Below are 25,205 nucleotides of genomic sequence, written 5' to 3' on the forward strand. Positions count from 1 at the left end.
TAATGCAATCAGGTACGTGTATGTCCAATGAATGATCAGCAGGCAATGTCCCTTGGCGCCCAAACATCAAGTAAAAAGGGGTATACCCGGTGGAACAATGTATGGTATGATTGTATGTGAACATGAGCTGTGGCAACAGACTGGGCCAATCTCCTCTGTTCTCAGGAGGCACGGCCCTCAGCATCTCTATCAAGGTCTGATTCATTTTTTCACATAATCCGTTACCTTGAGGATGGTAGGCCGTTGTCCGGATCTTCTTACAGTTGTGTAAGCAGCACAGTTCATGGAACAGATGGGACTCAAAAGCAGGTCCTTGATCGGTGAGGATCTTTTCTGGACATCCATAGGGCAGGAGGAAGTGCTTCCAGAACATTTCGGCTGTAGTCTTGGCTGTCTGGTCTCTCACAGGCACTGCTACAACAAACTTAGTGAAATGGTCAATAACAGTCATGGCATAAGCATACCCTGAGCGACTAGGCTCCAGTTTCACATGGTCGATGGCGACCAGTTCAAGAGGACGGGTACTTACAATGGGTCTCAGTGGTGCCCTCTGATCATGGTGCTCACTTCGTTTTAAGGCACAGGCTACACACTCCCGACACCACTTTTCCATGTCTTCTCTCATGCCCACCCAGTAAAACCCCTGGCGGATAGTAGCCTCAGTCTTTTGGACCCCAAAGTGCCCGGATTGATTGTGGTACATCTCCAACACCATACCTGCATCTCGTCGGGGTATGAGAATCTGGTGTACTCTTTCGTTGGACACTGGGTCTAGGCTTCTCCGTAGCAATAGGCCCTTTTGTATGAAGAGTTGATGGCGCTGTCTCCACAGTTTGATGAGCTCAGGATCTGCACTCTTACGCCGAATCCTCTCAGGGGCTCTGCCACTAGTAATGAAATCCAACAACTCACCCAGCACTCTACTTTCAGACTGTAGTTTCACCCACCTTTCTTCTTTAGGATCAGGCCTACTGGAGGGTGAAGGAACTGCAGCTCTGTCATTGGTAGCTCGAGCCTGATCCTGTTGAGCAAATTTGTTATAGAAAGCCGGCATCTCTACATCTTCCCAAGCATCTCGCACATCATCAGGAGCTGTCTCTGTGGGAAGCCTGGATAAAGCATCAGCATTATCATTAGTACGTCCAGCACGATATTTTACAGATAAATCATAGTTGGCGAGGCGAGAGGCCCATCTCTGCTCCAAGGCCCCTAATTTAGCTGTATTTAGATGTGCCAGAGGGTTATTGTCAGTGAATGCAATGAACGGGGTGGCGGCTAGATAATCCTTGAATTTTTCTGTCACTGCCCACACTAATGCCAGGAACTCTAGTTTGAAGGAACTATAATTCTGGTCATTTTTCTCAGCTCCTTTCAGGGAGCGGCTTGCATAAGCTCTTTCTTTTCCTTTCTCTTTCTTTTCCCTCTTGGATCTGGACTAACACAGCTCCCAGGCCTCGCTTGCTAGCATCGGTATACAGATGGAAGGGCTTGCTATAATCTGGATAACCTAACACAGGAGGCTCGGTCAGTTTCTTTTTTAGCAATTGGAACACTATCTCTCTTTCCTCATTCCACTCAATGGGCACAGGAGTTCTAGGACTTTTCTTGGGTTGTCCCCTCAGAAGTTCCTGGATAGGATCAGCTATTTGAGCAAAATGGGGGATAAAACGTCTATAGTAGCCGGCAAAACCAAGGAAACCCCTCACTTCCTTGACAGTAGTAGGAACCGGCCAATTACGGACAGCCGCTAACTTATCAGGGTCAGGTTGCACTCCCTCTCCGCTTACCACATGCCCCAGGTATCTTACTGCAGGTTTGAGCAGGTGACACTTGGATGGCTTTACCTTCAAGCCATATTTGATAAGGATTTCAAATACTTCTGCCAAATGTTTCAGATGGTTTTCATATGTTTTTGAGTACACAATGACGTCATCTAGATACAGCAGCACTGTTTCGAAGTTTTTGTGACCCAAACACCGCTCCATTAGTCTCTGGAAAGTTCCTGGGGCATTACATAGCCGAACGGCATACAATTGAATTCGAACAGGCCCATGGGAGTGGTGAAAGCAGTCTTTTCCCTATCTGCAGGGGCCATGGGTACTTGCCAGTAGCCACTGGTCAAGTCCAATGTGGAGAAATAGGCAGAGGAGCCCAGAGCAGTTAGTGACTCCTCAATGCGGGGCAGTGGGTATGCATCTTTGTGGGTTATTTGATTAATTTTCCTATAATCCACACAGAAACGGATACCACCGTCCTTCTTCTTTACAAGGACCAGGGGTGCAGCCCACGGACTACGGCTGTCCCGGATTACATTAGAGTCTTTCATCTCTTGGATCATTTCCTTTACAGTCTGATATGAAGTAGGCGGTAAGGGTCTGTATCTCTCCTTGATAGGAGGATGAGAGCCAGTAGGTATGGTGTGTTGTATGGCACTAACCTCTCCATAGTCAGTAGCATGCTTACTGAAGGCCTGGTGGTACTCTTTGACCAGCTGTAGGATACCTTCTTGTTGTTGTTGGGGGGTAGTCTCGTCCCCCACATGGAGCTCTTCCCACCAGGGCACTTGTGGCTGGGTCACCGACGGACGTCCACTGACTGCAGCTGGCGGCTTTTCTGTCACTGGAAGACGAATGATGTCTTGGAAGGACACCTGGGACAGCTGAGCAACAGGGTAATGCTTAGTAAGCGCAACAGGATGATCACTCAGGTTAATCAGACGGACAGGTACTTTACCTTGGGAGACGTTCACCAGGCACTTGGCAGCTCTCACATAAGGATAGTTTTCCATCTGGATTGGTTCCACCAGGGCTGGATAATCTCGGCCTTGAACTCCCAGGATAGCACGACACCATAAAAGAGTTTGAGAATTAGGAGGCAAAGTCACAGGCTTAATATCACGGATCCTGGCAGTACAAATTTCTCCTTTCCCATTAGCAAACCTCTGCTGGGCACTTAACACAGTAATAGTCTTTTGAATCACCCTCCTGGATGCAGAGGAAGCAGTGGGCAAAGTCTGGTGTAATACGGCAAGTATTTCTGAATAACAGTTTTTGAAGACATTGGTGCCTAGAATGACAGGATGTCCTCCTCTGTCGCCGGCCTGTACTACTATCACCCCCTGTTGCGGTAAGGTTACTTCTCCCACCTGCAGGGTGGGTTCCCAGTATCCATGAATCTTTACTGGTTTGCCATTGCTGGCGATAATCTCCACCCAGGATTCAGGCGGCTGGGTCAACTGGTTGGTGTCCCAGAACTTTTCAAATGCAGGCAGCTGAATAGTAGTGACTTGACACCCAGTATCTAATAGGGCTTCAAAGGGGACCCCGTTGATCTCTATATTGATTTTAGGATGGGATCCTACATACCGTGGCATCCAATTTGGATCCTCTGGACCTAGTGTTCTACCTCCCGAGGGGTGGTCCTCAGCCTCAGGGGTTGCCCGTTTAACTGCCAGCACGTGGATTCTGTGTGTCCCAGCTTTTTGCAGTATGTACACACGGGCCGCTTACGGCCTTTATTGCGCCTCCCAGGATCCCTGGGGTGAGTCTCTTGGTAAGGAGGTGGGAACGGCCTAGGAGGTGACAGGAATTCTTCTTCTGTCATTATGGGTTTTTCCCATTCCTCTATTTTTCTGCACACTTTCTCTAGACTTTTAGTGAGGTGATTTACCTGCTCTGTCAGCATGGCAATAGTATCGGTAGTTGACACTTGAACAGCTTGGCCGGCCTCAGCTCGGTTAGTGATAAGCGGTTTTGGCCTGCAGGCTGATGACTCAGGTGGGGTGCTCAACTCAGGAGATACTGCGGACCCCAGAATTTTTATAGCCAGTTCTTTAAAGTCCAGAAAGGCACTGTTAGGGTGCTGGGCGGCCAGCATCTTTAACTGGGTCCTTATTTGTTCACTAGACACCCCGTTGATAAATTGTTCCCTCAGGGTCTGTTCCTGGTTATCAGCCTCTTTGGGATCTATCTGAATTACAGCCCCTAAAGCCTCCTGAAGTGATAGGGCATAGTCACGGAGGGACTCCCTGGACTTCTGTTTCTTGCCAAAGAAGTGCATCTTTATCTCTGAGGCAGTCCTAGTTTCAAAAGTGGCCCTGAGGCGGGTGAATATCTGTTCTAGAGTACTCCGCTCAGTAGCAGGCCAGGATAATACCTCCCTGCGGGCAGCTCCCTCCAGCTGCGCTAGCAGGATTTCCATTTGCTGGTCGGCATTTATGGGGTACAGTTTGAATAATGCCAGCAACTTTTCTTTAAAGTCCCTTAGGGTATGGGTCTCTCCTCTGTAGCGGGGGAACCATGGGGCCCCGAAATAGTAAGGCATGGTAAAGGGCATCATGCTGGGGGCTGTAGGATGATTAGGAGCCGCAAGCTCTCCCGGGGCCGGCTGCTCAGGCACTCCCGGTTCTGACATGGTAGTCTATTGAGATATGGCCGCTGGCGACTAAAGGGGCCGGAACAATCCCCTTCCCTCCGGTTACAAGTTCTTACCGGTATCGCCGGGTTTGCGCAGTCCAAGTCTCGAGAGATTCCGGACGTCCTGAGTACGCGGTGACGTAGAAGAAACAGGGCCGCGGCGGTGCGATGATGACGAGGGGCGGGATTCTCTGTGTCTTTGCAGGGATCCGCCCACGAAGGTCCTCAGCAGCGCGGGAAACTTTACTCCAGGCGGCCGGTGGCCATCTTTAGCAAAACGCTGTCCATTCACTGACAGCAAGCAGGATGGTAAAAAGTCCACAAAACCACACTCCAATGTGGCGATTTTCTTCCTCTTGGTAGCGCAACACTGCACAGCGCTTTTTGGAGGTTTTAGGTACACTTTGGGTAGGATTTTCAGTCCACAAAGTCCACTTTAAATAAACAGGCAATTTGTCACTTTGGTCACAGGGCAACTGTATAAGGCACAAAGTTCACGCTTCTTGCACTAGAAAGCGTGCGTATCCTGTTCGTGACGCCAAAAGAGAGGTGCAGCGTACTCAAGTTGTGTTTAATAGAGTTTCTGGGTGTAGTAGTGCAATAGACACTAACCTGAGACGGCTGACTCTCTGCAAGGGCAGGTGATGGTAGAAAATGTTCGTGACGCCAGTGCCAATTAAACGGTGGCACGCCGTTTGCTGATAGCAGGAATAACTGAGGAACCACGTGATGTTAAAACAAAACTCCAACTTTAGTAGTTTCCATATAGAGACATTGATGGAAGCACAGTTCCTTTGCATACAGTTGATTTTTCAATACGGTCGATGCAGGCAATACAGATTAAGCAAGGTGACTTCAGAGTGTGAAACACAGGACTTGCAGTACAGGAGCTTGCACTCTATTTCTGACCGATCCTGGGACATAGAAAATCTTCTCCAAGGCCCAATACCTTAACTCTGCCGTATATCCTTGGTTCTCTCTTTATAAAGTACCTCCTCTGTTATCTTGAGTACCTCTTGGTTTTCTGCGCTTTGCCTCTGTCTCCCTCTCAGCTTCCTCAGGCTCTAGAAACTTCTGAACTCTAAACTAGACTGACTTTTGCTTCCCTGACTGGGCCTTATATAAACTAGGGCTCTCTAGCTCCCTCTAGTGACTAGAAGCTGGAATGACACCCCTAGCAGGCCTGTACATGCAAGTGTCATAGTAACAGGGAAATACATACCATTACATTACATGACAATTTATAAAGATGACATATACCAACTTCCCCATAAATAAGGGGGGACGACAGCACACCAAGTGACACTTTTGTAGTGACGGGCATTACAGTCCCCGTACACTACACGATCGCCTCCCTCGACAATGAGAAAGCTTTCGATTCTGTTGAATGGAAGTTTATGTGGGAGACACTGAAATATTTGAGGTTCCCCCTGTCTTTTATATGGTGGGTGCAGTTGTTATATCAGGCCCCAAAGGCAAGAGTAATGGTAAATGGCTACCTGTCGCACACCTTTAGGTTACATATGGGTACCAGACAAGGATGCCCCTTGTCGCCTATGTTGTTTACCCTCGTCATGGAACCTCCGACGCAATTGATCAACAACAGTATGCTGATAGAGGGCTGGACAATAGCAGGAATGCAAGAAAAGTTAGCGTTCTATGCAGACTATATGTTAGTATATCTGGCAGATTCTGGTCCCTCATTGGAGGCTCTCCTGGATACGGTAGACAGTTTTGGAACTTACTAGGTACTTCGGGTGAATTGGACGAAGTGTAGCCCCTGTGCCTTGTTGACGAGGTGGACAGAACAGACGTGTCTACACTGTCTCGCTTAGAGGTAGTTGACTGCTTTGTATACTCAGATACACAGAGACCCTAGTCTGTCTTATCAACTGAATGTGGTACCTACAATGGAGTAGATTACCCTTAAAATTGAGGCCTGGGAGAACCTGCCACTATCCCTGGTGGGCCGAATAAGCATAGCAATTTAGGTAATAATACCATTTTGACAATATGTCTACAGAGCAACTCCTTTGAAAACTCCCAAATCTCACTTTGAGTCCTTAGAGTATTGTCGCTATTCTTGTGGAGACACCAGGCTCCCAGGATGGCTAGGAGATCCCTAAAGGCCTTATACTCGCAGGGAGGACTGAGATTGCCAGATATGTATATTTACTACATCGCCTCGCAACTGGTATATGCATCATGGTGGATCAGGACTGATGCGAACAACCCAGCAGTGGTCCTCAAGGCTGTGCTAGTGGGCTCATACGAGGTGCTGGCTAACCTGGTGTATCGGGGAGAGGTGCACATGGAGAAACACTACACAGAGGCTATAGTGAATGTGGTAACGGCATGGAAGACATTTGTAGAGGTATATGTGGTAAGTGCAGATGTAGGTCCCCATATATCCCTCTGTGGAGAAATAAGCATCTCAAGGAGCTTTTCCATCTCCCCGACTTTGAATTCTGGCCCCAGAATGTGGTAAGATACCTTACTCAACTATATGAAGACGGAAGCTTTTTCCATACTTTTGACAGTCTCAAAAGAGAATACAACTGTCACGAGGGTGTCAAGAGCCACGCCTGACTCCGTTATACCCCGGGTCAGGAAGTCGCAGCGGGTGGCTGCGCGCTCTATGTATAAAGATAGGGCTGATTCTTAATGGTAGCTTTCTGGGTTTGCCTTGCAACCCTTTTTAGCTCACTCAGGGATCTGTAGCTCCTTCTCCTCAGCTGTTTCTTGTCCAGCAATCCCAACCTCCTTATATTCCCCTCTCCCACTTCTCTGGTTGCCAGATATAGAGCTTCCTGCCTGGACTTCTATACTGACCCACTGGAGCTGTGTAGCTGTGTTCCCTGGTTGTTGTTCCAGAACGTTACCCTCCGGATCCCTGTTGGACTTATGTTGTCTGCTGTTGTCGTCCACCTGGGATTTTATGTTTTGTCTGTGTTGTCTGTCCTCTCCTTGGTGTTTTCCTTTTAGTGTCAGTGGTGCGGACTAGTGTTCCTACTAGTGTTCACTACGTAGGGCTCATCTTAGGGAAAGCCAGGGTTTAGGCACGTGATCGGCGTACGGGTGAGGAACCCGTCTAGGAACGTCAGGGCAGTCAGGTGCCAGCCTCAAGGTGAGTCAGGGGTCACCACCTTTCCCTCTCCCTTGGACAGGGCCTTCCCATTTCCCTCCCTTTGCATACGCCGATCATGACATTATATCTGGCACTTATTTTTGTGTAGGTAGAAAAAAAAAATAATAATTTACTTTTTTTTTTCTGCCTATCTAGAATCCAGCATGGATCCTATTGCTGCTTTGACAAGACAACTTCAAGGCCTGTCTATGGAGGTGGCAGGATTGAAGGCGTCGGTCTTCCAGCAACAGCAGCAATTGCAGTAGACCGCAAGCCCAGCGGTTGCTATAGGTAACCAGGTTGCTGCGGAACCCAAGGTTGTTCTTCCTGACAGATTTTCTGGGGGAAGGGACAAATTTGTGACGTTCCGTGAGGCCTGTAAGTTATATTTTAAGCTGCGCCCGCACTCCTCTGGTAATGAGGAACAGCGGGTGGGGATTGTTACTTCCCTGCTTCAGGGGGACCCGCAATCCTGGGCGTTCTCTTTACCCACTGATTCCCAGGCTCTCCGGTCAGTGGATGAGTTTTTTGGGGCCTTGGGTCTCATATATGATGACCCTGACCGAGTCGCCCTGGCTGAGTCGAAATTACGGAGACTCAGACAGGGAGAGCGGCCAGCAAAGGAGTATTGCTCAGAGTTTCGTAGGTGGGCTACAGATACCCAGTGGAACGACCCGGCTCTCAGGAGTCAGTTCTGCTCTGGGTTATCCGAAAGGTTTAAGAATGCGCTTGCGCTGTATGAGACCCCCTTTTCCCTTGATGCTGTTATGTCCCTTTCTATCAGAATAGATAGACGTCTTAGGGACAGATTGAAAAATCCTGAGCAATTGTTAACCCCTCCGAAGCAGCAGTTAGTCTGTACGGACCTAGAAGAGCCTATGCAGCTAGGAGGAACTACTCGTCAGGTCCGTCCTCCTGAGGCTCGCCGTAGACAGGGGGTTTGTTTTTTCTGTGGGGGGAGGGGTCATTTCATTAATGTCTGTCCTTCCTTTCTAAAAAACAAAAGACCATCGGAACTACTAACCCCAGGCTATGTGGAGGATGTCAGCCGGGGGGTATACGTTTCCTCCATTCGTACATCTCAATTTGTGTTGCCAGCAGCTGTTGTTTCTGGTGTTAAGAAGGAGACTATTTCTTTCTTTCTAGACAGTGGAGCAGGGGTAAATTTGATAGATGCCCATTTTGCCCACACTATGGGTTTGTCTCTCTGTATGCTACAGAGACCTATTCCCATATTCGCTATTGATTCTGCTCCTCTGTCTCAGAGAAACCTCACTCACATTGTCCATAACTTACACCTTTGGGTAGGGGACCACCATAACGAGTGTCTTTCATGTTATGTTCTGGAGGGGCTTCCCACTCCTGTGGTATTAGGTCTTCCCTGGTTGGTAGCGCACAATGCAGTGGTGGATTGGCAGGCCAGGGAGATATTGGAGTGGAGTGAGCATTGCAGAGAAAATTGCTTAAATAGCAATTGCTTAGTTGCTTCCATAGCTACTCTACCTACATTTGTCTCGGACTTTGAGGACGTTTTTTCTGAAAAGGGTTGCCAGAAGTTACCACCTCACCGTCCTTATGATTGCCCGGTTAACCTGATTCCCAGTGCAAAATTACCCAAGACCAGGTTATATAATCTTTCGGGTCCCGAGAGACAAGCCATGAAAGATTATATCTCTGAGAGCTTGGCTAAGGGACACATCAGACCCTCTTCTTCACCTGTGGCTGCAGGGTTTTTCTTCGTTAAAAAGAAAGATGGGGGCCTGCGTCCTTGCCTAGATTTCCACGAACTAAACCGGATAACCATCCGAGACCCATACCCTCTTCCTCTCATTCCTGACCTGTTCAATCAGATTGCGGGTGCTAGGTGGTTCTCCAAACTTGATCTTAGGGGGGCCTACAATCTGATTCGTATCAAGGAAGGGGATGAGTGGAAGACAGCTTTTAACACCCCTGAGGGGCATTATGAAAATCTAGTCATGCCTTTCGGTCTGACCAATGCTCCTGCTGTCTTCCAACATTTCGTTAATGACATTTTTAGTCATCTTATCAGCAGGTTTGTGGTGATATACCTAGATGATATTTTAATTTATTCGTCTGATTGAAAACACATGAGGTGCAGGTCAGACAGGTACTGCAGGTCCTACGGACGAATAAATTATATGCGAAAATTGAAAAGTGTGTCTTCGCCGTTCAGGAAATACAGTTCCTAGGTTATTTATTATCTGCTTCAGGTTTCCGTATGGATCCTGGGAAGGTCCAGGCAATTTTAGATTGGGATCTTCCTGAGAACCTCAAAGCACTGCAACGGTTTTTGGGCTTCGCAAATTTCTATAGAAAGTTCATTAAAAATTATTCAGTGATTGTCAAACCCCTTACTGACATGACTAGGAAGGGGACTGATTTTTCTAAATGGTCTGACGCCGCTAAAACTGCTTTCTCTTCTCTAAAAGAGAGGTTTACCTCGGCACCTGTACTAATCCAACCTGATGTCTCCCAGCCTTTTATTGTTGAAATAGATGCGTCAGAGGTGGGAGTCGGGGCTGTACTGTCTCAGGGTCCGTCTCCTGGCAAATGGCGTCCTTGTGCTTTCTTTTCTAAAAAAAACTGTCTGCAGCGGAGAAGAACTATGATATTGGCAATAGGGAACTATTGGCTATTAAACTAGCATTTGAAGAATGGCGTCACTTTTTAGAGGGGGCAGTCCACCCCGTCACAGTGATTACAGACCACAAAAACCTTTTGTATCTCAGAGCGTCTCACCCCTAGACAAGCTAGGTGGTCGCTATTTTTTACCAGGTTTAACTTTTTTATTACCTATCGTCCTGGGGCAATAAATACTAAGGCGGATGCATTATCTCGTAGTTTCCCTGGAGGGGGTAATGTGAGTGATCCGGTACCCATTCAACAAAGAGGAGTGGTTGTCTCTGCTGTACTCTCTGTTCTGAAGGGGAAGGTGTTAGAGGCCCAGGGGGACGCCCCGGTCTCTTGCCCCTCAGAGAAATTGTTTGTACCGTTAAACCTGCGTCTCGAATTATTAAAGTAACATCATAATTCGGCACTTGCTGGGCACCCGGGTAGTAAAGCAACCTTGGAGCTATTGTCTCGTCGTTTTTGGTGGCCAAGGTTCCGTCAGGATGTAATGGATTTTGTGTCTACTTGTTCTACTTGTGCACGCGCGAAAGTCTCTCATACACATCCTGCAGGGTCTTTATTGCCACTTGTCATTCCTAATAGGCCATGGACACATCTGTCAATGGATTTTATCACTGACTTACCTTTGTCTGCGGGTAAAACAGTTATCCTGGTAGTAGTAGGCAGGTTTAGTAAAATGGTACACTTAATTGCGTTACCCGCACTACCTAATGCTAAGACTCTTGCTCAGGTATTCATCAGTGAAATCGTGAAGCTTCACGTGGTCCCTTCCGATGTTGTTTCGGATCGGGGAACCCAGTTTATTTCTAAGTTTTGGAAAGCTTTTTGTTCCCGTTTGGGGGTACACTTGTCTTTTTCCTCGGCTTTCCATCCTCAGTCGAATGGACAGACTGAGCGTATCAACCAAAACCTTGAGACATATCTAAGGTGTTTTGTGTGTTTTGGCATGCATGGGATAGGCATAAGGCTATCCTTCATATAAGATAGGGCCAGGGACTATTCATAGGATTCAGATATATTGGGCAGACTAGATGGGCCAAATGGTTCTTATCTGCCGACACATTCTATGTTTCTATGTGTCTGAGAACCAGGAGGTGTGGTCATCATATTTACCATTAGCCGAGTTTGCCATAAATAATCGCCGTCAGGAATCCACTGGCAAGTCACCATTTCTTGGTGCATATGGTTTTCATCCCCAATTCTGTACTTTCAAAGAGAGGGGTCTCCTGAAGAGGAACGGTTTTCGTCATCTCTTTCATCTGTATGGCAGAAGGTGCAAGCTAACTTGAAAAATATGGGAGGTAAATATAAATGCATGGCTGATAAGAGACGGTCGCCAGGCCCGGATCTAGGAGTGAATGACTATGTGTGGTTGTCTACTAGGAATATTAAATTAAAGGTTCCCTCTTGGAAACTGGGTCCTAGTGTCGCGAGGGTATCAAGAGCCACGTCTGACTCCGTTATACCCGGGGTCAGGAAGTCGCAGCGGGTGGCTGCGCGCTCTATATCTAAAGATCATGGTGTTTCTTAGTTATTGTTTTCTGTGTTTGCCTTGCTATCCTTTTTGTCTCTCTCAGGGATCCGTAGCTTCTCCTCCTCAGCTGTTTCTTGTCTGCCACTCCCTACCGCCTTATATTCTCCCCTCACACTTCTCTAGTTGCCAGTTATAGAGCTTCCTGCCTGGACATCTATACTGACCCACTGGAGTGGTTAATCCTGGTTGTTGTTCCTGTGTGCTACCCTCCGGATCCCTGTTTGGCTTATTGTTGTCTCCTGTTGTCGCCCACCTGGGAATATATGTTGAGTCTGTGTTGTCTGTCCTCCCCTTGGTGTTTTCCCTTAGAGTTAGTGGTGCGGACTAGTGTTCCCATCGCCCTGTTCACTACTTAGGGCTCAGCTCAGGGAAAGCCAGGGCTTTAGGCACGTGATCGGCGTACGGGTGAGGAACCCGTCTAGGGACGTCAGGGCAGCCAGGTGCCAGCCGCCAGGTGAGTCAGGGGTCACCATCTTCCTTCTCACTTGGGCAGGGCCTTCCTCGTTCCCTCCCTCTGTGTCACGTATGTGATAGCCACGCCGACCGTGATATTATAACTGGCCACTAGAGAAGTGTGAGGGGAGAATATAAGGCGGTAGGGAGTTTCGGATCGACGTGGTTTCGGATCGGGGAACCCAGTTTATTTCTAAGTTTTGGAAAGCTTTTTGTTCCCGTTTGGGGGTTCACTTGTCCTTTTCCTCAGCTTTCCATCCTCAGTCGAATGGACAGATTGAGCGTACCAACCAAAACCTAGAAACATATTTAAGGTGTTTTGTGTCTGAAAACCAAGAGTTGTGGTCATCATACTTACCGTTAGCTGAGTTTGCCATAAATAATCATTATCAGGAGTCCACTGGCAAGTCACCATTCCTTGGTGCATACGGTTTTCATCCCCAATTTTGTACTTTCAAAGAGGGGGGGTCTTCTGGGGTTCCCGAAGAGGAAAGGTTTTCTTCATTTCTTTCATCGGTATGGCAGAAGGTGCAAGTTAACTTGAAAAAGATGAGTGGTAAATATAAATGCATGGCCGATAAGAAACGGTCGCCAGGTCCGGACCTAGGAGTGAATGACTATGTGTGGTTGTCTACTAGGAATATTAAGTTGAAGGTTCCTTCTTGGAAACTGGGTCCTAGGTTCATTGGTCCCTATAAAATAGTAGCCGTCATTAACCCTGTGGCTTTTCGCCTGGAGCTACCTCAGACTTTTAAGATCCATAACGTCTTCCATAAATCGTTACTCAAGAAGTATGTTCCACCTCTAGAACCATCGCCGCTGCCACCTCCTCCTGTTATTGTGGATGGTAATCTGGAGTTTCAAATAGCCAGAATTGTTGATTCTCGTCGGGTCCGCCGCTCTCTTCAGTATCTTGTGCATTGGAGGGGTTACGGTCCCGAGGAAAGAATGTGGGTTCCAGCGTCAGAGGTAAACGCCAACAGGTTAATTCAGACTTTCCATGCCTCTCATCCGGAGAGACCTGGTCCTGAGTGTCCGGAGGCCCCTCGTGAAAGGGGGGGTACTGTCACGAGGGTATCAAGAGCCACGTCTGACTCCGTTATACCCGGGGTCAGGAAGTCGCAGCGGGTGGCTGCGCGCTCTATATCTAAAGATCATGGTGTTTCTTAGTTATTGTTTTCTGTGTTTGCCTTGCTATCCTTTTTGTCTCTCTCAGGGATCCGTAGCTTCTCCTCCTCAGCTGTTTCTTGTCTGCCACTCCCTACCGCCTTATATTCTCCCCTCACACTTCTCTAGTTGCCAGTTATAGAGCTTCCTGCCTGGACATCTATACTGACCCACTGGAGTGGTTAATCCTGGTTGTTGTTCCTGTGTGCTACCCTCCGGATCCCTGTTTGGCTTATTGTTGTCTCCTGTTGTCGCCCACCTGGGAATATATGTTGAGTCTGTGTTGTCTGTCCTCCCCTTGGTGTTTTCCCTTAGAGTTAGTGGTGCGGACTAGTGTTCCCATCGCCCTGTTCACTACCTAGGGCTCAGCTCAGGGAAAGCCAGGGCTTTAGGCACGTGATCGGCGTACGGGTGAGGAACCCGTCTAGGGACGTCAGGGCAGCCAGGTGCCAGCCGCCAGGTGAGTCAGGGGTCACCATCTTCCCTCTCACTTGGGCAGGGCCTTCCTCGTTCCCTCCCTCTGTGTCACGTATGTGATAGCCACGCCGACCGTGATACCTAGGTTCATTGGCCCTTACAAAATAGTAGCCATCATTAACCCCGTGGCTTTTCGCCTGGAGCTACCTCAGACTTTTAAAATCCATAACGTCTTCCATAAGTCGTTACTCAAGAAGTATGTTCCACCTCTAGAACCATCACCGCTGCCGCCCCCTCCTGTTGTTGTGGATGGTAATCTAGAGTTTCAAATATCCAAAATTGTTGATTCTCGTCGGGTCCGCCGCTCTCTTCAATATCTGGTGCATTGGAGGGGTTACGGTCCCGAGGAAAGAATGTGGGTTCCAGCGTCTGAGGTAAACACCGACAGGTTAGTTCGGGCTTTTCATGCCTCTCATCCTGAGAGACCTAGTCCTGAGTGTCCGGAGGCCCCTCGTAGAGAGGGGGGTACTGTCACGAGGGTGTCAAGAGCCACGCCTGACTCCGTTATACCCGGGGTCAGGAAGTCGCAGCGGGTGGCTGCGCGCTCTATGTATAAAGATAGGGCTTTAATGGTAGCTTTCTGGGTTTGCCTTGCAACCCTTTTTGGCTCACTCAGGGATCCGTAGCTCCTTCTCCTCAGCTGTTTCTTGTCCAGCAATCCCAACCTCCTTATATTCCCCTCTCCCACTTCTCTGGTTGCCAGATATAGAGCTTCCTGCCTGGACTTCTATACTGACCCACTGGAGCAGTGTAGCTGTGTTCCCTGGTTGTTGTTCCAGAACATTACCCTCCGGATCCCTGTTGGACTTATGTTGTCTGCTGTTGTCGTCCACCTGGGATTTTATGTTTTGTCTGTGTTGTCTGTCCTCTCATTGGTGTTTTCCTTTTAGTGTCAGTGGTGCGGACTAGTGTTCCCACCGCCCCGTTCACTACGTAGGGCTCATCTTAGGGAAAGCCAGGGTTTAGGGCTCTTTCACACTTGCGTTATTGTCTTCCGGCATAGAGTTCCGTCGTCGGGACTCTATGCCGGAAGAATACTGATCAGGATTATCCTAATGCATTCTGAATGGAGAGTAATCCGTTCAGGATGCATCAGGATGTCTTCAGTTCCGGTACGGAACGTTTTTTGGCCGGAGAAAATACCGCAGCATGCTGCGCTTTTTGCTCCGGCCAAAAATCCTGAAGACTTGCCGCAAGGCCGGATCCGGGATCAATGCCCATTGAAAGGCATTGATCCGGATCCGGCCTTAAGCTAAACGTCGTTTCGGCGCATTGCCGGAGCCGACATTTAGCTTTTTCAGAGTGGTTACCATGGCTGCCGGGACGCTAAAGTCCTGACAGCCATGGTAAGTGTAGCGGGGAGCAGGGGAGCAGCATACTTACCGTCCGTGCGGCTCCCCGGGCGCTCCAGAGTGACGTCAGGGCGCCCCAAGCTCATGGATCATGTGATCACATGGATCACGTCATCCATGCGCATGGGGCGCTCTGACGTCATTCTGGAGCGCCCGGGGAGCCGCACGGACTGTAAGTATACCGCTCCCCCGCTCCCCGCTCCTACTATGGCAACCAGGACTTTAATAGCGTCCTGGGTGCCATAGTAACACTGAAAGCATTTGGAAGACGGTTCCGTCTTCAAATGCTTTCAGTACACTTGCGTTGTTACGGATCCGGCAGGCACCTCCGGCAACGGAAGTGCATGCCGGATCCCAACAACGCAAGTGTGAAAGAGGCCTTAGGCACGTGATCGGCGTACGGGTGAGGAACCCGTCTAGGGACGTCAGGGCAGTCAGGTGCCAGCCTCAAGGTGAGTCAGGGGTCACCACCTTTCCCTCTCCCTTAGACAGGGCCTTCCCATTTCCCTCCCTTTGCGTACGCCGGTCATGACAACAACCTACCCCTTACGAGTTTTTATCGGGACACAGTTTAGAGCTTCACCTCTACAGTTGAAATGTGGGCCCCTCGAATCTATTGCTAGGTGAGCACAGCCCTATAAACCAGTTTCCTCTTTCTATGAGGCGAAAATGAAAATGCAAGATTCTCCACTCCGGTGATCATTTGAGCGTTGGTCCGTGGATATTCCTGGCCTGGAGGCATCTCACCTGGAGGAGTTGAGCTCTGTATGGAGAACCACGGTAATAACCTGAGACCAGCTCATTCAGATCAAGTGTATACACAGGGTGTATCTGACCCCGGTGCGCCTGTTCCACATGCGTAGACTACCGGATCCTTCATGTTCGAGATGCGGGGAGTCGTGAGGATCCTTGTACCATATGATATGGGCGTGTCCTTCTATGCAGCTGTACTGGGGTCGGATATGCACTTTCATTAATACAAAGCTGGGGCTCCCGGGGATCTTCTTACTGGGACTTGTGGTAGACGTAATCCCCACTAAATATGGCAGAAGACTGCTCCGTTTATTAATGTTTTATGGGAGAAAGACTATTCTCCTAAACTGGAAACCACCTAAGGCCTCTACTCTGGATCAGTGGATACAACTCATAAATGCTGATCTCAACATGTACAGTCGTGGCCAAAAGTTTTGAGAATGACACAAATATTCGTTTTCACAAAGTTTGCTGCTAAACTGCTTTTAGATCTTTGTTTCAGTTGTTTCTGTGATGTAGTGAAATATAATTACACGCACTTCATACGTTTCAAAGGCTTTTATCGACAATTACATGACATTTATGCAAAGAGTCAGTATTTGCAGTGTTGGCCCTTCTTTTTCAGGACCTCTGCAATTCGACTGGGCATGCTCTCAATCAACTTCTGGGCCAATTCCTGACTGATAGCAACCCATTCTTTCATAATCACTTCTTGGAGTTTGTCAGAATTAGTGGGTTTTTGTTTGTCCACCCGCCTCTTGAGGATTGACCACAAGTTCTCAATGGGATTAAGATCTGGGGAGTTTCCAGGCCATGGACCCAAAATGTCAACGTTTTGGTCCCCGATGCTCCATCGTGCTGGAAAATGCATTGTTCTTCACCAAACTGTTGTTGGATTGTTGGAAGAAGTTGCTGTTGGAGGGTGTTTTGGTACCATTCTTTATTCATGGCTGTGTTTTTGGGCAAAATTGTGAGTGAGCCCACTCCCTTGGATGAGAAGCAACCCCACACATGAATGGTCTCAGGATGCTTTACTGTTGGCATGACACAGGACTGATGGTAGCGCTCACCTTTTCTTCTCCGGACAAGCCTTTTTCCAGATGCCCCAAACAATCGGAAAGAGGCTTCATCGGAGAATATGACTTTGCCCCAGTCCTCAGCAATCCATTCACCATACTTTCTGCAGAAGATCAATCTGTCCCTGATGTTTTTTTTGGAGAGAAGTGGCTTCTTTGCTGGCCTTCTTGACACCAGGCCATCTTCCAAAAGTCATCGCTGTGCGTGCAGATGCGCTCACACCTGCCTGCTGCCATTCCTGAGCAAGCTCTGCACTGGTGGCACTCCGATCCCGCAGCTGAATCCTCTTTAGGAGACGATCCTGGCGCTTGCTGGACTTTCTTGGACGCCCTGAAGCCTTCTTAACAAGAATTGAACCTCTTTCCTTGAAGTTCTTGATGATCCTATAAATTGTTGATTGAGGTGCAATCTTAGTAGCCACAATATCCTTGCCTGTGAAGCCATTTTTATGCAACGCAATGATGGCTGCACGCGTTTCTTTGCAGGTCACCATGGTTAACAATGGAAGAACAATGATTTCAAGCATCACCCTCCTTTTAACATGTCAAGTCTGCCATTTTAACCCAATCAGCCTGACATAATGATCTCCAGCCTTGTGCTCGTCAACATTCTCACCTGAGTTAACAAGACGATTACTGAAATGATCTCAGCAGGTCCTTTAATGACAGCAATGAAATGCAGTGGAAAGTTTTTTTTTGGGATTAAGTTAATTTTCATGGCAAAGAAGGACTATGCAATTCATCTTATCACTCTTCATAACATTCTGGAGTATATGCAAATTGCTATTATAAAAAATTAAGCAGCAACTTTTCCAATTTCCAATATTTATGTAATTCTCAAAACTTTTGGCCACGACTGTATAAGCTAACATACACTGCTAGAGGAACTCCAGACTGCTTTGAAAAGATCTTGGGGGTTTGGCTACATGCACAAAACACGGTTTAAGTATTGATTTGGGTGGGGCAACAGGGTGGTTTGGCGTGTATGTGTGTGCGGTGTGAATGATGTCTAGAGATCGCTCAATATGTCTTCGGGGATACTGCCATAAAAGACATATGCATCTAATTCAGATTGAGTTCCCTCTCTAATATTGGACTTCTCCTGTGATTGATTACTACGATACCTGGGTTTGCTGTCTCCAATAATGTCTAATGTTCTTTCTTGTTTTCTTTCATCCCGGTTGGGATGCTGATGTACTGTGAACTAAAAAGTGAATAAAATAAATACTATTAAAAAAGTGTGATGGTGGAAGACGTGGAGGACTTGCTGCCGGGTCCTGAATTGGCAGACCTCAATGTCTCCGGGGATAATTTTGGTACTGACCACTGTCGGGACCCAACCCTATCCCGCGCATGGGAAAATGTGTTAATGGTAGCCACAGAACCACAACAACCTGGGGCAGAGTCAGTGTTTCCCCGTTTTACGGTTCATCAGGATATATTGTATCGTGTAAACTACAGGGTGAGCCTATTAAACAGTTGGTGGTCCACAAGGCTTATCACAAGCTTGTGTTAGATCTAGCCCACCAACGCGTTCTTGGGGGTCACCTGGGGCTGCAGAAAACTCAGGATTGTATTCTACAGCGGTTTTACTGGCCCAGCATATTCAAAGAAGTGGAAGAGTTTTGTAAGTCTTGCTCGACCTGCCAGATAACTAGCCCCCAGCCACATTTCCGTAGTCTCCTAGTACCTCTCCCGATTATCGAAGTACCGTTTGACCGAATAGCTATGGACCTCATAGGCCCAGTACCGAAGTCCGCCAGAGGACATCAACACATCTTAGTCATTCTAGACTACGCCACTCGGTACCCGGAGGCGGTGCCACTGCGACATACCTCGGCCAAACTAATAGCTAAGGAATTAATAGAGATGTTTTCCCGAGTAGGACTACCTAAAGAGGTTCTGACCGACCAAGGGACCCCTTTTATTTCTAAGGTGATGAGGGAACTCTGTAAGTTGCTGCACATAAAACAGCTACGGACGTCCGTTTACCATCCGCAAACGGACGGTCTGGTAGAAAGCTTTAACCAAACATTAAAAAATATGCTGAAAAGGGTGGTGGCTAAAGATGGGAAGGACTGGGACCTCCTTCTGCCCTATCTCATGTTCGCTGTGCGAGAGGTACCCCAGGCCTCTACTGGGTTCTCGCCCTTCGAACTGCTATATGGCAGACACCCTCGCGGTCTCTTGGATGTGGCCAAAGAGGCGTGGGAACAACAACCCACTCCACATAAAAGTGTAATTGAGTACGTTACCCAGATGCAAGATCGGATAGAGACATTGTTGCCTCTTGTTAGGGAGCATATGAAGGCAGCTCAGCGAGTCCAGAGTCGGGTCTATAATCGGCAGGGTCAGGTCTGGATCTTTAACCCGGGTGATCGGGTTTTGGTTCTGGTGCCGACCTTGGACAGTAAGTTCCTGGCTAGGTGGCAGGGGCCCTACGAGGTACTCGAGAAAATTGGAGATTTAAACTACAAGGTACACCAACCATGGAAAGATAGGGAAACCTGTACAGAAGACAGCCCACGGCCGGGTTTTCTAGGAGAAGAGGTAGCTGCCACAATAAAAATTGCTGACAGCCTCTCCTCTAAACAGACTCAGCAGGACAGGGAGTTCTTTAGTCGGAACACAGATGTGTTCTCAGACCTCCCTTGACACACTTCCATAATCCAGCATGACATTGTCACTGAGCCTCAGGCAAAAGTCAGATTAAAACCATACCGGGTACCCGAGGCTCGGAAACAAGCCATATCTGAGGAGGTGCAGCTAATGTTGCAGCTAGACGTCATTGAGGAGTCAAAAAGTGAGTGGGCCAGTCCTTTAGTATTGATACCTAAGCCAGGCGGGACGTTGCGGTTTTGTAACGACTTAACAAGGTTTCCAAATTCGATGCGTATTCCATGCCCGGTGGATGAGCTCATCGAGAGGTTAGGACAAGCCCGGTATTTTTCTGTTTTGGACCTCACGAAAGGGTACTGGCAGGTGCCCTCAACGGAGGCTGCCAAAGAGAAAATAGTCTTTATCACGGCTGTATCAATATAAAGTCTTATCCTTTGGTCTGCATGGCGCCCCCGCCACTTTTCAGCGACTAATGGACATCGTGCTTTGTCCACATCGTCGGTACACAGTACCAACTGGGAAAGTCACCTACCCAAAGTGCAGGCTGTAGTGGACTCCCTTCGGAAAGCTGGCCTAACCACTAACCCAAAAAAAGTGTGATAGTGTTAGAAGAGACCTGGGGTATGTCATTGGGCGCAGAGTCATCAAACCCCAAGTGAACAAAATAGAGGCGATATAGAATTGGCCCCGACCTGTCACCACTAGGCAAATAAAGTAATTCCTGGGAATGGTGGGCTATTACATGAGGTCTGTTCCCCACTTTGCTACTCTAGCCACACCCTTGACAGGACTCTTGAAGGGACACAAATCAATGATGGTTCGCTGGAATGATCGGCCTAATGAGGCTTTCTCCGCTTTTAAGGGAGTTTATAGTACAGACTGATGCCTCCGAAGTAGGCCTTGGTGCTGTATTGTCTCAGGAAGTCAACAGGGAGGAGCATCCCATTGGCTTCCTCAGCCGTAAGCTTACCCCAGCCGAGAACCGGTATAGTATGTGGAGAGAGAGTGCCTGGCTAGAATTCTCCGCTATTATTTATTGGGGAGAAAATTCCGCCTGGTGACGGACCACTCCCCTCTCGTGTGGATGAGCCAGGCCAAGGACAGAAATGCCCGGGTCACCCGATGGTTTCTCTCCCTACAAAAATGTACGTTTTCGGTGGAACACAGGGCAAGCCAGTTACAGGGAAAAGCAGATGTCCTGTCCCGGGTACACTGTCTGGCGTGTGTTCCTCAGGGTTGAACAAAGGGGGGTGGTGTATGTGACAGTGAGAGGTTTTGTTTGGGAAAACAGGTATTTTCCTCCCAGCATGTGCTGTTGGGAAGATTTACAGCCAGGTGAGGTCAAATACCGGACCGGATTTTAAGTGCCAGTTCAGGTTTTGGCAGCTCCCGGCTGTCCTTAAATAGGCAGCTGGGCTCAGAAGCCAGGTCTCTGTGTTGGGATCTGGGAGCCTTGTGTCTGCATGAAGGCTTGCTACCTGTTTGGCGTGAAAACAGGTTGGTGCTGCTATGGTCAAGGACTCTGAGGCAGAATTGCCACATGGTGTGAATTACAACCCACATCGCAAGGTGTTTGAATATTACTGCTTGTTTTGTCACTTGCCTAAAGTGTGAATAAAACACTGAACTGTTTGATCCAAAGAACTTGTTGTTGCCTCTATACTGCGTCTGCTAATCCTGTCCACCAGAGCGAATACTAATATTAGCTTTATGAGATTCTTCAGAGTTCTATAATTGTACCATACTAATTCACTCACACATACAAGCTACATATGAGCCATTCCAGGACACAGGATCCTAAAAGCTGCTGTGATTCCGCTGCTGCACTAAGATCTCACACCTGTGATATATATATATATATCTTTGTTAGTGTGTGTATATACCGTATTTTCCGGCGTATAAGATGACTTTCTAACACTAGAAATTATTTTCAAAAGTCGGGGGTCGTCTTATACGCCGGGTGTAAGGCAGCACAGGGGAGAAGGAAGCAGTCCCTCCCTCCCCCCTGTGCTGCTGCGCCCCGAATCCAGGATCCCAGCGCTGCCCCTCTCTTAATTTATTCACTGTAGGGCTGCAAGTTAAGTCCCTGATACATCGCTGGCTGCGATGCTTTACAGCGCGGCAATGTATCAACCGGGAGGGAGGAGGGGCTGGAGGCGGCAACTCACGGTAGGGCCGGGTGCAGTCACTGTACTCTTACAGCGCTATGCTCTTTATTACCTTACAATGAAGCTCCGGTAACAGGCAGAGTGGGCGGCGGCGTAACATCACTCACTCATGTGACGCTCCTGCTCCGCCCACTTTAACCGGCAAGTTACTGCCGGTTAAGGAATAGTCTTTAGATATTATACTGCTGTGAGCGGTGGGGCCGGTGTATTGGGGGACACTGTTATGGGGGAGATCTGTGGATGACACATATAGCATAAGATGCTATATAGTGTCATCCAAAGATCCCACTATAGCAGTGTCATCCACAGATCCCCCTCCCCATAACAGTGCCATCCACATTTCCCCCCCCCCCCCCCAATACCAGTGCCATCCACAGATCCCCGATGGCAATGGACCCACCATCTTTTCCCAGCCCCTAGTAGTTCCTATGTGGGAAACTGGGAATGTGAAAAGAAAAAGATAGGTTACCATGGCAGCCAGGACGCTACTGAAGCCCTGGCTGCCATGGTCAGTTCCCTGGACTGTAGAAGATCGTCTTGGAGACAGGCAGGGCTGGGCAGGCAGGGGTAGTCCAAACCCTATATTTTAAATGGAAAAGTTGGGGGTGGTCTTATGCGCCCAGTCATCTTATACGCCGGAAAATACGGTGTGTATATATATATGGGATCCAGGATTCGGGGCGCGGCAGCACAGGGGGGAGGGAGGGACTGCTTCCTTCTGACAGGGCACAGCACAAACTGTGATAAGAGTACATTCCTTTTAAAATTGCCACTTCAGAGCCCTGCCGGGTGCCTGAGACGGATCGCAAACACAGTCTCCAGGGAACTGTTTTCTCCCTTCCTCTTCATTGGGAACGGCCTAAGCACAGTGCACATGCTCTAATATGCGCGTTCACATCTCACTAGCAGTCAGCTCAACCAGGAAGTAGCTGTTACCTCAGGCTGAACAGTGTCTCAAGCTGCTGGTGTTGACGCAGCCCGTCCTAGTGAGTGTACTGGGCATTCTAGGACGTGTTTCTGACGCAATGACTTGATGGCAGCCATTTTAGGGTCCCACAATGATAACTCCCTAGAGAAAATGAGCTTCTTTTGATAAATAAAAGGTATTTATGAATGTGTTTTTACTATGACATAATATTTTTTTTTTTTTTAGTTTAGATTTCCAGAGAACCCCTTTAACCGATTGTGCCATTTTTTTACTTAACATGTTACCCATCAGGTATAGCTCAACTGCACCTGTATACTACTCCAAAATGGCTCCTGAGATGGAGACACCGCCTGCTGGTCTGAAGGTAGTAACAGTGCTTGTAACAGCCGAACCAGAACATACATTGATAGTTTGCAGGGAACACCCGCTGCATATGAGAAACCCACCAGGACCACTCCAGGATAAATCTCAGCTCAATCATCCCATGGAACACCCGATGGGGAAAATACACTCTGGAAACCACTTCTAGATCAGACATGTCATGCAGTTCGTTCTAAAGCACACCTCCAACTCTATAACATGCATATAACTCTGGACACACTTCCAGCAACTCATAAGATACATGATACTCTGGAAACCACTTCCAGCTCTATAATATCAGGCTTAGCAACCATCCTGGTCTTCACAGCAGCAGGAGCCTCTGTATGTGTGAGCTTCATTGTCCTAGACAGAAGAAAAAAACGTTTGCATAGTGGGTGTGCACTCCTTTATAGGGGGGTTAATTAGTCTGATTTACTAATGATTTGTCTTCTGTCCTAGACGGGAGGAGCAAGACCTTAACCCCCTTTGTGTGTGCTGCCTGAAGGATGATAAGGATAGATAGATAGATAGATAGATAGATAGATAGATAGATAGATAGATAGATAGATAGATAGATAGATATACAGCAAAATGGGCAATATCACAAACGATAGAGTATTTTTTCTAGATACTATAAACTACAATACATTGATGTAATAGACATAATCCTTAGTAATAATCCTGACATGCATTTGTTTCAACTTCTTTCAGAACAGGAAAATTCATCAAACAAACTGAAAAAAGAATCTTCATTGCTGAGTGGGGAAGATCAGCTAAATGTCCAGGCATCTCCTGACCAACCTAGTTGAAGTTCTCTTACCTTAAACTTACCTGTGGTTTATTGCTTTTCCAAGACTTTTATACTGTGAACCATCCTCTGAATAGGCCATCAGTAGGCTTCAGCGAATCAACCTTAAGATCATAGATCCAAAGTTGATTCGTTCAAATACGTAGATTTTAATGCTGTTTTTATTCAGCATTAAAATGTAAAATTTTGCCCGAAGTCACGCAAGACTTCAGCGAATTGCTACTGTATTCATATCTGCGTATTGAAATTTTTTTTAAATAACAATCCAAATTGGGCTTTACTGGTTGGTACCTCGACACCAAAGCCTAGTTCAGATTGCTATTAATTTTTTTTTAAAATACGCACATATGAAGGCACTAATAATTCACTGAACAAACTTTGGCTCCACGGAGCCAATATATTTTAATGCTGTACGGAAACAGCATTAAAATCAAAGTAATTGAACGAATTAACTCCGGATCCATGATCCGAAGGACAATTCGCTCAAGCCTAGTCATCAGTATCTGATTGGTGGGGGGTTCTGGATGTTGGATCCCCAGGTGTATCAGCTGTTTGAGAGGGCACTGGTGCTCACAGTAGTGCCTCGGCCTTCTTGCTGCTTAGCCTAGGCCATGTGACGTTACATTCATTGATCACATGGCCTAGTTGCAGCTCCGCCCCTTTGAAGTGAAAGAGGCTGAGCTGCGATCCCAAGCACAGCCGCTATCAAATGTATGGCACTGTGCTTTGAGCTGAGAGAAGGCCGCGGCGCTATGGTGAGCGCCAGTGCCTTTTCAAACAGCGGATCAGCGGTTGTCCCCGGTGGCGGACTTCCACCAATCAGATACTGATGACTTATCCAGAGGGTAGGTTATCAGAATAAAAGTCTAGGAAAACCCCTGTAATCTATTTTCACTTAATAATTACTAAATAAGATTAACCTGTAACAAAGATTAAAAAAAAACATAAAATGTAACATTTCACAACAGCACTGTCTTCTCTTTGTTACTGCTTGACATACCAGACGGATGGCCATGCAGGTTTATGGACGCCAGTGCTGCCCTGTGCTACACTACCATGTCTGCATCTGCCCTGCTACATGAGCTCCCTGCACACAGCACTGTACAACATCACCTTCACAGGTAATCCATTCACAGACGCATTGCACAAAGCAACCAACTGTGCCGCAATGAAACCGCAGATTCACTTTCGCTTTTATGCATACTGAATCAAAACCTCTTAGACCAGAATTTGTATCTACAAATATCCTGCTCTTGCAGATCTGTAATAAATCCTACTGGGGAGTAATGCATAAAACATAGCTATTATTATCACCT

General features: G+C 47.7%; 1 protein-coding gene across 1 annotated transcript in view; it reads left to right on the top strand.

Moving 5' to 3' along the window:
- Positions 1-24,827, top strand: part of MDH1B (malate dehydrogenase 1B) — a 105,294-nt gene extending 80,467 nt beyond the window's left edge. Inside the window, exon 10 of the mRNA XM_040441049.1 lies at positions 23,793-24,827. Coding sequence (XP_040296983.1) covers positions 23,793-23,890 — 98 coding nt within the window. The 3' untranslated portion in view covers positions 23,891-24,827. The remainder of the gene's footprint in view (positions 1-23,792) is intronic.
- Positions 24,828-25,205: the final 378 nt, after the last annotated feature.

Source organism: Bufo bufo, chromosome 7 (assembly GCF_905171765.1).
Source record: "Bufo bufo chromosome 7, aBufBuf1.1, whole genome shotgun sequence".
Classification (NCBI taxonomy): domain Eukaryota; kingdom Metazoa; phylum Chordata; class Amphibia; order Anura; family Bufonidae; genus Bufo; species Bufo bufo.